Genomic DNA, 16,144 nt, shown 5'->3' on the forward strand with positions numbered 1-16,144 from the left:
CTCCATCACAGGAGTCATTTTGGTTGATGTTCTGAGAACCAGACAATGCTAATACTAAACCATCTAACTCGGTTGAACAAAAGAGTTGTTTTTGTGCAAACACAGGCATCTAGATCAAAGGAACTGAATGGAAAGCCCCAAAACAGTGTGTTATTATTTTAATGAACTTATTTGACAACGGAGGTATCAAATATAAATTGTTTCCCTCATGGACCCAACAAATGGTGCTGCAATAGTGGGCTAGCAATTTTAGGGCTGGTGTGAGATAGGAATCTAAATTAACTTCAGCTGGGTCGAATTTAGGGCTTTTGTTTATTTCTATGGTTTGATTTTTTTAAAAACTAATAGATGTTAAAAACTGCTTGCAATGCCTTCCTGAGGTCCCAAAGGTAAAGCCACTACCAGCCTACTGAAGCCAGTGGGAGCTCAGAGAAGCACAAGCATCAATGTACACTGCTCACAGGTCACACTGCTCCCACTGGTCAGTGAGACCCGTCCTCCTCTGTGAGGTCTGCACCCCTCTCTGGTGTGTGTGGCATGCTAGCTCCCGCTGGGAAAAGCAGTGTCTCCTCTGGTGAACTCCAATCACCAGCCCCACGGCCTGATCCTTTTCCATCCCCTGGACTGCGATCACCTACTATAGCCCAAGCTCAATTCCTGCCAACACCAAGGGAGGAGCAGGGTTGAATAATTATAAGATTTCTGAATGGCGATCACTTGCCCACCATAGAAGTGATTTCTTAAAAATCACATAAACAGATTATCTTCCAAAGAGTACTGTACAAAAAGGGAGGAGGGGGAAAAGGGCAACTTTACAGTGGAAAAACCTGACAAACACTACCCATGACATGTGACCAAGTTCAACATCAGTAGTGCTAAGTCACATTGATATCGTGGACCTTTGCTATGATGTGACAAGAATGGCCCTTTCCATCTGGGGTCTTCTTCCCAAAAACACATGACCACAGTCAAATCATGGGGGGAAAAAAACAGACCAATCTCAACTGAGGGCCATTCTACAAAATAACTGACAGTACTCCTCAAAACTGTCAAGGTGACCAAAAACGAGAGTCTGAGAGACTGTCACAGCCAAGAGGAGCCTAAGGGGACTCGACGACTAAATGTAAAGTGGTATCTTGGGTGGGATGCTGAGGCAGAAAAAGGACACTAGGTAAAAACTAAAAAAATCTGGATAACGTATGAACTGTAGTTAACAATAATATATCCATATTGATCATTAATTGTGACAAATGTACCATGCTAACTTAAGAAATTAATAATAGAGAAAACTGGGGTGGGGTACACAGGAATACTCTGTACTACCTCCTCAATAATTCTGTAAGTCTGAAACTGCTCCTAATTAATAGGTTAATCCCAATCACGATTAAGTTTTAAAAAAAAAAATCATATAAACGTTAAACTTTTGGACAAAATAAAAATGTATAATTCTAAAATAAAGAAAAATTGCAGTCTGGAGGAAATATCTATAGCAAATATGACAAAAGATTAGGGTACATATAATTTAAAGTCCGTAAGTATGTTAAGAGAAACATTCTGAAAAAAGCCAAGAGACAAAAGAAAACTAGAAGTCATACAAAAGATGCAATGCATTTTTTAAACAATTTTTAAAAATACTAAAGTAGGTATCATTTAAGTCGCAAAACTGTTTTTGAAATAATACCCAGTGATGATAATGTGACAGTTTAAACCACTTTACTTATATAGTATTGGTAGCCAGTAAATTGATAATACTCTTGTGGAAGTACTGTAAAACAAACGGTGCCCCTCTACCCGCACCTGTACATGCACATGTTCAAGCCCAAACCCCCAATGTGATGGAATTTAAATATGGAGCCTTTGGGAGACAATCGGATTTAAATGAGGTCAGGTGAGTGGGGTCCTCAGGATAGGATTAACACCCTTATAAGAAAGGACATCAGGCCAGGCGTGGTGGCTCACGCCTGTAATCCCAGCACTTTGGGAGGACAAGAGGGGCAGATCACGAGGTCAGATGGAGACCATCCTGGCTAACACGGTGAAACCCCGTTTCTACTAAAAATAAAAAAAAAAATAGCCGGGCATGGTGGCGGGAGCCTGTAATCCCAGCTACTCAGGAGGCTAAGGCAGAATGGCGTGAACCTGGGAGGCGGAGCTTGCAGTGAGCAGAGATCGTGCCACTGCACTCCAGCCTGGGCAACGGAGCGAGACTCCGTCTCAAAAAAAAAAAAAAAGGAAGGACATCAGACAGCTTTTGCTCTCACTCTCTCAGCCATGTAAGAACACAAGAAGAAGGAGGGAGTCCGCAAGCCAAGAGGAGAGCCCCTACCAGAATCCCAACCATGTTGGCACCCTTAACTCAGACTTCTAGCCTCCAAAATTGTGAGAAGATAAATTATTGTTGGTTAAGCCACCCAGGCTATTGTGTTTTGTTATAGCAGCTGAAGTTAACTAATACAGAAAGGCAATTAGAGATATACAAAGAACAATAAACATATTCATCCCTTTTAATTCAGTAATCCTACATTTGTTATGTTAACCTTTAGAAATAATTCAAAATATAACAAAGCTGTACACATGTAAAACTTAGTTTTACATTTTTAAGCCAGTGACAACCTAAATGTCTAACAATGGAGAAGCAGGTAAGTAAATTGTTATATTCCACTTGATCTAATATGATTTAGCAATTTAGAATTATTACAAAAACTATATAGGCTTACATTGAATGCTTTTAATAAAATTAAGTACAAACCAAACACAAAAATCTACAAAATGAGACTGACATAAATATGAACAACTATTAAAAGAGTTAGCTATAAACAAATAATTTGTTGAGAAATATTTTATTTTGTTACAAGAAATAATACTCAGAAATGTATCTGAAAGTATTATTAGATAGATCCTTTCTTAAATATAATCACATCCTCTTTAATTATAGAAAAATGACTTTTTTTTCTGAAAATAGCCACTGCAGTACTCTCCAAAAAATGAGAATGAAATATTTACTTTTTATGTAAGACAACAATCAATTTTTCTTTACTACATACTTTTTATTATGTTATTACTTACATTGAGATGGTTTCCAAGGCATCTTCGAAAATATCCTGGGGGAAATAAAAAATACAATGAGTTTCTCAAGAATTCTAAATGGGTTTCTCAAGAATTCTAAATGGGTTTCTCAAGAATTCTAAAAGAGAAAATGAATACACGCATTGGGGAGAGCGGTCTTGGCAGGAAGGTATAGCAGGTAGTAGAATCAATCAACTTAACGCTCATGGAATTCTGTTCACAGAAATCAAGCACATGAATTTCAGTGAGGTTTAATTTTTTTTTTTAAATAAGGCTGGTAAAATACTCAGCAAGTGATCAAACTGGCCGAATTAAAGAGACTATGACGTCTTTCATGAAGTTACCTTTCACTCCTAAATCTCATTCATCCCAACTATAGAGTAAAATAAATAAGAGGACTTGCCCCATGTAGTCTTTTCTTTCTCCATGGCTAGCCAAGTGAGCATCCTCTGGGCCTTCATTTCACATATGGCACCACCCTCTCAGCTCATCTCCCTGCCACCAGCCTTTCCCCCAGTTTACTCTGTGCCACACAGGATAGCCCTTTGCTTCATGCCACTGGCCTGATCACAGCTGCAACAGGAGAGAAATGCACACAGTCACATGCATCCAGAAGTCCACACACACACTCCACACTCAGATACGGTGACTCACACGCAATCTCACAGTCACATATACAAATACACATGCACTCACTCAAAAAGTCACACATTCACAACAGCCCCCTCATAGCTGCAAAAACCAAACCTAAGCTCCTCATCCAGGTATCCGGGGTCCACCACAACCCAGCTTAATCTTCCAAGCATCCTTCTCTGACATCCCTACCACTCTCACCATAGCCCAAGCCATGAGACCTCCAAAGGGCCACCTCACTGGTCTCCCTACTCCTGTGCTTGACACCCTCCATTCAATTCTTCACATGACAACCATATCATTCTTTTACTTCATGTTTTCGAATAAGCATACACCATTCCGGTTTTCTAGACCTCTTCGAGAGCTTTCCATTGCACTTAGAAAAATCCCAAACTCATTCTCCCTATCTACAGAGCCCTAAAACAGCCCTGCCAGCCTCTGACTACATCCCCTTACTCACTCGACTCCAGCCACAGGTCTTTCTTTCCATTCCTTGGACAAGTCAAACATCCCACAGCTCTCTGCACTGTCCCCTTTCTTATAATGTCCTTTGCTCAATTATTCCCATGGCTGACTCATTCTCATCCTTTGATTTTCAGCTTAGAAAGCTACCTCCTTAAGAAGAACATCTCTGATCACCCTAATTAAAATTACTAGGAATAGCAGCTTACTTACAGTTCCTCATCATTTCATTTGTTTCATTCATAGCACTTATCATAATCTCTAATGATCCTCCTTGTTTACTTGGTTACCCTCTGTCTCCATCAGAGCAGGCTCTCACATACACAGAAAAAACACCAGGGCTTCGCACCAGGGTTTGCTCAATTAATACTTGTTGCCTAATGAATGAATGAATGGAACCTGGACCGCCAAGGGACTTACCATATCACACCTCATTTAGAATTATGCACAGAAATGAGGAAAGGGGGCTAGGGATCTTTTCCCTTGTGTGGCCATTAATACTGAACAAGGTTTAGACCATATTGGATTCTGCGGTGAGGCAGAAAAAACAAAAGTGTAAATACTAAAAAGAAGAACCTGGCCGGGCGCGGTGGCTCACGCCTGTAATCCCAGCACTTTGGGAGGCCGAGGCGGGTGGATCACAAGGTCAGGAGTTCGAGACCAGCCTGGCCCACATGGTGAATCCCTGTCTCTGCTAAAAAATACAAAAAAATTAGCTGGGCTTGGTGGTGTGCACCTGTAATCCCAGCTACTTGGGAGGCTGAGGCAGGATAATCGCTTGAACCTGGGAGGCGGATGTTGCAGTGAGTTGAGATTGTGCCATTGCACTCCAGCCTGGGTGACAGAGTGAGACTCCGTCTCCAAAAAAAAAAAAAAGAAGAAGAACCGACTGGGCCTGGTGGCTCACACCTGTAATCCCAACACTTTGGGAGGCCAAGGCCAGTGGACCACCTGAGGTCAGGAGTGTGAGACCAGCCTGGCCAACATGGTGAAACCCCATTCCTACTAAAAATACAAAAATTAGCCAGGCATGGTGGTGCAAGTCTGTAATCCCAGCTACTTGAGGCGGCTGAGGCACAAGAATCACTTGAACTCAGGAGGCAGAGCTTGCAGTGAGTCAAGATTGCACCACTGCACTCCAGCCTGGGCAACAGAGCGAGACCCCGTCTCAAGGAAAAAAAAAAGTTGTAAATAGTGGCAGAACGGAGTTTGAATTTGGGACCCTGACCTATTAATCTACATTAATATCATACTCCATAAGGGAGGTAAAATCAAGGGCCAGCACACAGGTTATCATGTGAGTAGTTACAGAGAAGGGAGGAAAACATATTCTCCAGGAACCCAAATCTCACTATGATAAGCCCAGCTCACAGTCCCTCTGGCAGCTCTGCTGACTCCCTCTGCACTTACCTTTAACAATAATAGGGTACATGGACAGCCCACTCCTGGAAGCCTTCTGTGCCTTCTCCTCCTCCTCACAAACCTCAACATGGACACTAAAATACTTACTGAGTGAGCGACACAAAGGATAACTTGGGAAGCCAACCCTCCGTGTAAAGAAGATAAGACTAATACTTTCATCTAAACAAGAAGTATTCCCACCCCTCCATCAAAAAAAGAAAAAAAAAAACAAAGAATATCAAGCCAGGTGGTGCACACCCATAGTCCCAGCTACTCGGGAGGCTGAGGTAGAAGGATGGCTTGAGTTCAGCCTGGACAGTATAGTAAGACCCTGCATCTAATAACTTTTTTATTAAAAAAAAAAAAACGATTTCAAGAATATCAAAACTCCCCATTATGTTGAAACAGTAATCACAGGCAGAGAGTTTTCTAAATAAAGCATATATGACCATAAAGGCCAGACAAAAGGTGGAAGTGTCTTAATTTTAAAAAGAGGAAAGGTGAAGAGAAGAACTAAGATTTACTGAGTACCTATCAGGTGCCAGGCACCTTAAAACCTTACAAAAGCTATCTCAGGTGTTCCTTCCAACATACAGCAGTTGTAGTTTAATTACTTGCCCAACATTACACAGCTGGTAAGTGAAGAAACTGGGGTTCAATCTCAGGTTTAACGCCAAAGTATTTTATTAATGTTAATACAAACTAACTAAAACTTGGAAATTAGATAGTTGGGCAGGATGGGGAGGGGGTGGGAGATGAAGGGGTGCCATATCCTCTCAATGTAATACGATAGCATTGTTTTACAAGGATGATTTAACTCTCTAGAAGAGTGTACTTTTGTTTAATTTTGCCATCTGCTGTCTGATTGGAGTCCGCACACTGTGATGTTACATGTTGACTTACAGGTTTTTTAGTGGTGCAAAAGATTATCTCAAAGATTATGATTTTGCTGCTCTGTGAGACAGCAGTTCCCAACCTTTTTGGCATCAGGGACTGGTTTTGCGGGAGACAATTTTTCCACAGATGATGGGGGACAGTGAGGAGATGGTTTCAGGATGAAACTGTTCCACCTCAGATCATCAGACATTAGATTCTCATAAGGAGCGCGCAACCTAGATCCCTTGCATGCACATTTCACAATAGGGTTAGCACTCCTGAGAATCTCATGCCACCGCTGATCTAACATGGGATGGAGCTGTGGTAATGCTCGCCTGCCCACCACTCACCTCCTGCTGTGCAGCCTGGTTCCTAACAGGCTACAGACCAGTACCAGTCCACGGCCCAGGCACTGGGGACCCCTGCTTTAAGGTATTACCCAGCTTTATGTATAACCTAGCAATCTTAATCTAACATTCTTCCCTTAGCCTATAAATACTAGTTCCTCAAATACTGTTTGGATCAATTTACCATTTCACTGGTTTTCTAACTGGAGGATGAAATAAAATTTTGACGTGTTCATTTTACATCTTTATGAGAATCTTATTTCCGATTCTGGGAAATTATACTTGGACATGCAGATCGCCAACCGCTCTCTCCCTGGGTACCAGCAAATACAGTTTCCTGCATCCTTGGGAAAAGTGATGTGGGGTCCACGTGGAGGATGAAACACTAAAAGGCAGAGACTGCTCATGCCTCTGTTCCATATCCCTATGGACGGACCAGTGCTTCCTTTTCCTCCTGTCTGTCTTGGTCCCCACACTCAGTTCAAATTCTATCCCTTTTCTGCTGCTGCCTCAGGAAGCTCCTTTTCCTCGTGTGAGATTCCCATCAGGGCCCTTAGGTTTGGCACTGACAGCTATTCCACAGTCTCCCACCTGGCCCTCGGTAGACACGCATGTATTCTTCATGTAGCAGAACTAGATGTTTCCACCAAAGTCTCTTTGCTTCTCCATACTCACCATGAATTTCCTAGTGTTCCTCCAGTGTTGGTTTCCCTTAGCTCCCCAGTACTGGTAGGCTCACCGTGTGCCCTCCAGTTACAACACGCACAGTTAGAGGAGCATCCAGACTCCTTCCAACGTAAGTAAAGTAAGACAGGAGAGCTCACACTGCCAACAAATACAATGTGTTACAGGAAAGCCTCGGAGTTTAGTTCCCTCCTTAAAGGCAGCTGCATTTGCCTGCCCTACTCCCATACCAGGGCCAACCTTGAAGTGCTACTACTGTAGGGCCTGGTGTAACAGATGTTTTCACTGAACCACACCTGGCTCCCAAATCATACACTGCCTCCAAACAGTATCTAACTTGTTCAAGAGCCTATCTTGACTCTCTAGTTGGAGTCAAGCACCATTCTACTCTTTATGAATCTGCTTTCCAGCCCAGCACAGTACTCTGTACTTCATGGACTCTTAGCAAATCATGGCTAGCTAACTGACTGGCTGAGCACCCTCGTCTAGAGGTGGAAGGTCCTCACCTTGAGCAGTTTCATTTTGCACATTAAAAAATGGGCTCACCTGTTAGTTGAAGGATTCCCTAGGTGAGCTGACAGATGTAAGGCCAGCACCCAGGGCCTGCTGCCTCCTGGGAGATCAGCCTGAACCCTACCTCTGCCTCCAGATCATAGAAGCTGCCATCCTGATCGTAGAACTGACACAGAGTGAGGAAAGCTGCATCACCTACTAAGGCTTTTCCAAACAATTTCCATCTTAACTCGCTAACTTTGTCATATTCTGAGTAGCAAAAATGCATGCAAGAACATTTGAGTGAAAGAGCAGGTTCTTGATGTTCATTTAAGAATCTTAATGAAGATATTAATGACAAAAGTGTTTACATTATTTTTATCTCTAGAGAACAAAGAGTAAAGATGACAAATATGCTATTAACAGTAGTAATGTCAATACTCTCCATTAACTGCCAAACAGATCAAATAGATTTACAAATTTTTCAGGCCTCCCTATCTGATTTTTAATTCACTTTGTGGTTTGAAAAGGAATATGTGACAAATATTACTGCAAGAAGGAAAAGGAAGTAGGAAGTAACATGACAAAAAATAACGCCAGGTACTGTAAATCCACAAAGCTGTATCGCTTCTCTAGAACTCCGTTCCTCCCTCCTCCTCTGCGTTCCTCCCTCCTCCTCTGCATTCCTTCTCCTCAGCCTCAGCCCTGTCCTCCATTTTACTATCTCTCATAGGGATGACTTCACAGGCCTAAGAACAGATGCTACCATGCTGTCATTTAACCACTGCACTTTAGCAAAGATGACAAGGTTTGAGAGGGCTTGCAGATACCTTCCTCCTCAATGAAGACCACCTGCCCACCCCCACACAACCAGGCCCCTTCTCACTGGAGCTTTCCCACCCAACATTCCATTCCACTGACCAATGAAGCTGTGTGTTTGGTATCATGGACTCAAAGAACGCTATAACTCGGCCGGGCACGGTGGCTCACGCTTGTAATCCCAGCACTTTGGGAGGCCGAGGCGGGCGGATCACGAGGTCAGGAGATCGAGACCACGGTGAAACCTCGTCTCGACTAAAAACACAAAAAATTAGCCAGGAGTGGTGGCGGGCGCCTGTAGTCCCAGCTACTCGGAGAGGCTGAGGCAGGAGAATGGCGTGAACCCGGGAGGCGGAGCTTGCAGTGAGCCGAGATTGCGCCACTGCACTCCAGCCTGGGGGAAAGAGCAAGACTCCGTCTCAAAAAAAAAAAAAGGAACGCTATAACTGTTGAGAACTCTGGCAAGTGATGAATTATTTGGGGGCACATCTGGACCGTTCCCATGGAGATGAGACATGAAGAGGATGCCCCAACGTCCCCCCAGGACTGAGGCAGAGATTAAGAGCCATGGGTATTAGGTTCTACGGAATACAAACACGTGTCTGCATGGCATCCACTCCTGTAAATCAAGATGTCCAAAATGGGAAACCAGACTGACATCAGAAGCATTATCACAGTGACTGACACACCTGGAGGATTCCTCAAATACTGAATTTCTCTCATAAAGAGAAACAGCACATTGCTAGTTAAAGGAATCATATGAGAAATGCATACACGTAAGTCACATCACTCCCTATTAAAACTTGAATAAAGTATTGATTTTTCTAGGTCAGAATTAATTTAAAATACACCTTTATTATTGTGCAAAAATCATTTTATGAGACTGACGTGCTACCTACTGCACTAAGGAGGCAACTAAAAATCATTTTAAAAATATATATGTACCCTGAGCTCATCTGTCAGGAATAATTTTTCATTCTGCTCACATTTATCATCCAATTCTCTGTAATCTATTTGTCAAGCTCAAAAAGTACTCCATGGCCTTCTATAGCATTTAAACTCTCCAACTAAATCCCAAGGACTACCAACCAGTCGCATCTTATCTGCAGTGCCACATGTTTTTAAGTTTCATATTGCGTGAAAGAGCATCGATGTTCTTTGATGGCAAATGTAATAATCAGCTTCAGCTCCCCCATAACTGAGTTTGCAGGGGACAAGCACCCCTCATACCCTCCTTAAAGGATTAGCATCAAAGCAAGTCTTTTGTGAAACCTTAACTGACCCACAGAACTATTAAACAAAGGGAAAGAAAGCAGTAGGGGCCCACACATTAGACACACTCACATTCCAAGTCCCCACCTGTAACGACTATTGTTGGTCCTTGCAGGGAACAAAACATGACCTTCTCAAATTTCAAGTATCACACTATGACAATAATTCTCAAATATGGCAGACCAAAACAAGAAAAAAAAAAACTAACGCTAAGTTTATCTTCTTAATTTGTCCAGGTTTGTCAAATTCCAGGCAATAATTTTTTTAGATTTTTTTAATAGACTTAGATAAAACTGGAGGTTTTCAAACATTTTTTCAGAAATAGGGATTAAAAAATAATAATAGCAAAACAACAGTAAAATCATCTGCCAAAACATAAAGCTCATGCTTTAGAAATTTTTAAACATTACAGCACTTTGGGAGGCCGAGGCGGGCGGATCACGAGGTCAGGAGATCGAGACCACGGTGAAACCCCGTCTCTACTAAAAATACAAAAAATTAGCCGGGCATGGTGGCGGGCGCCTGTAGTCCCAGCTACTCGGAGAGGCTGAGGCAGGAGAATGGCGTGAACCCGGGAGGCGGAGCTTGCAGTGAGCCGAGATTGTGCCACTGCACTCCAGTCTGGGCGACAGAGCAAGACTCCGTCTCAAAAAAAAAAACAAAAAACAAACAAAAAAAAGAAATTTTTAAACATTCATCACTTGAGATTAAAAATAATTTTCCATATTCTCCAGGTGTAAGATTAATATAGTTCCCTGGTTGCTCCTGTGCCAGGTAAGTGCTCTCATATAATCCCACGTAAATTCTGTTCTTTTTTTCTTTTTTCTTTTTTCTTTTTTTCCCTGAGATGGAGTTTCACTCTTATTGCCCAGGCTGGAGTGCAACGGTGCGGTCTCAGCTCACTGCAACCTCCGCCTCTCAGGTTCAAGCAATTCTCCTGCCTCAGCCTCCCAAGTAGCTGAGATTACAGGCATGCACCACTACGCCCAGCTAATTTTGTATTTTTAGTAGAGACAGGGTTTCTCCAAGTTGGTAAGGCTGGTCTTGAACTCCTGACCTCAGATGATCTGCCCGCCTCGGTCTCCCAAAGTGCTGGGATTACAGGCATGAGCCACCGCGCCCAGCCAGTTCTGTGTTCTTTTGTATTGCTTTGTTTCTCTAGGCCTTAGGATTGATGAAGTAAGGTTATATGTTTTTTAAAGCTTCATTTTTACCAAAAAATCACAGTTCTAATAGTAGAAACTGGAGATATGGAGTAACAGGCATTTTAATGGGAAAGATTACTTTCTATGCATTTAGGAACTACCAGCATCGATATGCCAAGCACTAGTGAAACTGTAACAAAAGAGTCCTTGCTTTAAGGAAGTCTCCTGGGAGAAGGAGAATACGCTCATGATGAAACCACCAAGTAAAGGGACCTCACTTCATCAGAAGATAGAGGAAGGGAGGACATAAGGAGCTTGGTGGGGAAGGAATTAGGCAGGGGGAAATGTATAAGGTAAGGCCCCAAGGTAGAAAAGAGTTTACTACAGTCGTGTTTTCTACAGTTGTAAGAACAATAATGCCCACAGAGCTCACTATTATGGATTAAAGGAGCAGAGGAGAGATGGAAACATGGTCCATCTTCACTCACGGTGTTTATAAAGTGCTAGTAATAAAGCAGCCTAAAAGTTATCTACACACAATGCCTTTAAGATATTTTTTGAAAAAATTTAAAAAGACCTCAGGAATACAGGAGCATTTTCAATGTCACATTTGTAAGAAACAAATGCTGATATATAAATACCATGGAACCATGACTGACTAACCAAAGTCCCCTCTGGGAGTAGGTAGTTTGCTGGTATAAAGGGCCCTGTGCCTTGATTTCAACTGTTACTATGTGGAAAAATTTAAGAAATTTAAGAGGTTATTAGTAGGACATCTTACTTAGTCTATAAAGGTCCTTTGGATTTGGCAGCAGGGTTATAATGAACTTGAAGAAAGGAGTGGGTTAAGTGCACCTGCCTGGCTCACCATTTGGTTTATCAAGTTCAGCATGGGAGGGCCAGATACAACACGAGTGTGCTTCAGGCCTGCTGTTCACCCATTCTCTCCTCCTTTTTCTTCCCTAGTATCCCTATAGAAAACTCTTTCCCCCTTCCACTCTGGTGTTATCTTCTGTAAATTGGAGATGCCCATAGTACCTGCCCTAGGAAGCTGTTGGGAGGACCAAGGGAGATCAGAGGGGAAAGTGCCTGGCACAGAGCCAGTGCCCATCAAGGTAGTCATGACTTGATGACATGAGCCCTCCCTTCTCTCACAAGCACAAAATACTCCTGGATGTGTCCACATAGTCACAATATGTTCATGTCACGTGCTCAAGTGTCTAGGAAGCAAATCTGCCTCTACTCCCTAAGTACTATGCACTATAAATAAATACACAAGTGATTTTAATTACACAGCCTGTGTAGTAGAACGGAAAGCATAGATCTAGGCTTGGAGGTTAGACCTGTCTGGGACTGAATCCTGGCTCCACCTCCGACCCTAGGTGAGTCCAGCCCTTTCAATCCTCTACTTCCTGTTGTGTACAATAAAGATTCCAACCGCGCACTGGGATTGTAAGGATGTGAGATAATGCATAGAACAGGTCTGACTTAAAACAGGCTCAATAAATACAACTTCACAGGATATTAAATTCTCAGATATGGGACCATCCAGTAGACTCAGGAGACAGGGGTGGGATCCCTAACTATACTTCCTCAACAACTCTTTTCCACGTCAAAGATGATGAGCCTCTTTTGGATGAGAGAAAAGCCAGGTGTGGGAATATTTACAGCAAATAGGTAGTGAAAAATGTTAACTGCCTTTGCCCTCTAGCCTTTCACTCCCAGACCTTTCTTACTAGTGGGTTGCCCAGCATAAAAAACATAATTTATGGGCCGAGTGCAGTGGCTTATGCCTGTAATCCCAGCACTTTGGGAGGCAGAGGCAGGTGGATCACCTGAGGTCAGGAGTTCAAGATCAGCCTGACCAACATGGAGAAATCCCATGTCTACTAAAAATACAAAATTAGTTCGGTGTGGTGGCACATACCTGTAATCCCAGCTACTTGGGAGGCTGAGGCAGGAGAATCGCTTGAACCCGGGAGGCGGTGGTTGCAGTGAGCCAAGACAGCACCACTGCACTCCAGCCCAGGCAACAAGAGCGAAACTCCGTCTAAAAACACAACAAAAACAACAACGTACATTTATGAGCACAGAGCCCAATGCCACACTGCTTCCTGGTAGCACAAAACCCATAAGTTATGGAACCTCTGCTCACCAAGGAGCAGGTAACCTTGGCCAACATGGTGAGACCTTGGCCAACACAGTGAGACCTTGGCCAACACACTCTACTTCTCAGGGCTCCAGCCTCCTCATGAGTAAAGCAAAGAGGTTGACACAGATACCACCCCCTATTCAAAATCCTAAGTTCTCTGAATTAAAGAGAAATCCTTCCCAAGACAGTGTTTGCCCATCACAAATGCTAAAACGTTCATTCATCCAAGGAAGGCTGGTATTCCCTTCAGAGAAGGGCTGCATCCAAATGGAGCACTGAGGTTTTCAAAGTTCAAGCCACATCAATGGGACTAACTTGATTCTCAATAGCTAGCTAGTGTTAAATGCCAAGCAAAGCAGTTCACACAATGATTCTCTGGAAATTTTTTCCAACAACCAGCCAAGCACAGAGAAATCATGAGAATTAAAAAAGAACCACCAGATGTCACTGTCACAAAAAAAATTTGAATTGTATAGCATTGCTTTAGTTTCTACTAACACATAGATTAGCGAGCTAAAAAAGAAATGAAAAGGTTAATTAATTATCGGTTATTTAATTTATGGAGGGGGGGAAAATGTTCCTTTTCTGTACTTCATTATAGAGTTGAGCTGCAGCTTAAGGCAGGGGTTAAGTCCTAAGGTCAGTACTTAAAAGAAAAATCATGTATATATAGTCAATCTTAACACTGAACAAATACTTTAAATTGCCATTATCATAGAATACTCACAGTTCTGGACATAACCCCACAGAGAACTAAGTATATACAAAAAATATGCATAATGATATATGGTATATAATAGAGTGCATATGTAAAATACAACTTTTTTACAATTAGGTTATCACTGAAATTTAACATAAATGAGCAAATTATTTTACTCTCCTGTGCCTATTTCTAAGTTACTGCTTTTATGGCTGTACAATGCACCTTGTAAATCATTTACTATATCAAGCATACCTATCCTCTAGTGCCAACCCTACCCAATCTACCTAATTTACAGTAAACAGGAATATCTGGGGCTGTTTTTGTGGGGAGCAATTTTACCCAAAACAAACAACAATAAACAAAACCAAGAGACTGACTTTTAACATTTTAATGTTTAATTTTAAAACCATCACCAGTGGAGATATTTTTAAATTAAAAGGAACAGAGCCTTACACAGTTTCTTCTTATAAATAATCATAAGTTCCATCTATTAACACCTAGGCACTATGTTGAATACTCACGTGCTTATTTCTAATTCACAAATACTCACAAAAATTGAGCATTTCACCTCTACAATTACTACTATGTTCTAATAATAACAGCAACAATAACAGGTAACACTACTGAATGCCAAACATTGCTCTAAATCCTTAACATGTGTTAACTCATTTAATCTTCATAATGACCCTAAAAGATAGGACTATCGTAATGTCCAAATGAGGAAACTAAGGCTCAGAGATTTAATTAACTTATCCATAACTGGGCCTCAATTTTTCCATCTGTGCAATGGGAATAATACCACTTAATTTACAGCATTGTGAGATTTTAACCAATATAATATATTTAATGCAGTTAGCACAGTATCGACAAAGCAGACACTTAATAAAGCATCTCTACTTTTATTAAAGTGTTTCTGCAGTTGAAAGTCTCTGGTGTAGCCCAGGGTGAGCAAAAAGAAACCTCTTGCATGATCTTGCTCCACCCTTGAACTATCCAGCTATAACAGAAAATTGGCAGAGTTAGCAGTCCCTTACTTGTAGCTCTGCTCCAAAGTAAATGTCTCAAAAAGAGAACACAAAACTTTATCACTCAATATGAGTGTTTGGAAGAAGCAATTCCCAAAGAGTAAGGCTTCAAAGATGATCTCAAACTGAGAAATCCTATAATTTGGGAGACAGAAGGTAAAGGGACTTGAGCTCACAAGCTTAGAACCACTCTATCTGGGTTCAAATCCCAGTTTCACCACCCACTAGCTCTGTGATCTTGAGCAAGCTATTTTCCTTAGGACCTCAATTTCCCATCTCACTCAGCTGTCCATAGATTAATGTCGGATGTGAAAAGCACTTAGAACAATGCATCCAGTAGAAAGATGAGTTATCACTATTATTGTTGTGCCTGGAATCTCCTAATGGTACTGGTGAGTGGCACTATGTGCTGCAGCCTGGGAAAGGTTAGGAAGTGGACCAGGCACAATGCGTGGCACTAAGAATCCTAAGTCACCTTCTCTGTGGCTGACATGTCCTGATGTCACCAAACAGATCAGTCTATTACTATTGGTGTCAGGAAACTACAAACAGAGCCAGATTCCACCGGCTGCCTTTTCTTTTTTTGTAAATAAAGTTCTTTTTTTTTCTTTTTCTTTTTTTTTTTTGAGATGGAGTCTCACTCTGTCGCCCAGGCTGGGGTGCAGTGGCATGATCTTGGCTCACCGCAACCTCCACCTCCCGGGTTCAAGCGATTCTCCTGCCACAGCCTCCCAAGTAGCTGGGACTACAGAAACACGCCACCACACCCGGCTAATTTTTTTGTATTTTTAGTAGAGACAGGGTTTTGCCATGTTGGCCAGGCTGATCTCGAACTCCTGGCCTCAAGTAATCGGCCTGCCTGGGCCTCCCAAAGTGCTGGGATTACAGGTGTGAGCCACCACACCCGGCCTGTAAATAAAGTGAAATTGAAACACAGCCACAACTCAATCAATTGACATATTGTCTAAGGCTGCTTTCCTGTAACAATCACAAACTGCATAGCTGCAACTGAGATCACAGGGTCCTCAAAGCCAAATATATTTACTCTGTCCCTTTACAGAAAAAGT

The 16,144-nt window shown here is 42.1% G+C and overlaps 1 protein-coding gene across 2 annotated transcripts in view; it reads right to left on the minus strand.

The window, feature by feature from the left end:
* TTC39B (tetratricopeptide repeat domain 39B) overlaps positions 1-16,144 on the minus strand; it is a 131,979-nt gene that overhangs the window by 92,735 nt on the left and 23,100 nt on the right. For both annotated transcript variants that reach the window (XM_012500614.2, XM_030816455.1), the window contains exon 2: positions 3,067-3,101. In XM_012500614.2, coding sequence (XP_012356068.1) covers positions 3,067-3,101 — 35 coding nt within the window. The remainder of the gene's footprint in view (positions 1-3,066; positions 3,102-16,144) is intronic.

The sequence above is a fragment of the Nomascus leucogenys genome, chromosome 1a (genome assembly GCF_006542625.1).
Source record: "Nomascus leucogenys isolate Asia chromosome 1a, Asia_NLE_v1, whole genome shotgun sequence".
Classification (NCBI taxonomy): domain Eukaryota; kingdom Metazoa; phylum Chordata; class Mammalia; order Primates; family Hylobatidae; genus Nomascus; species Nomascus leucogenys.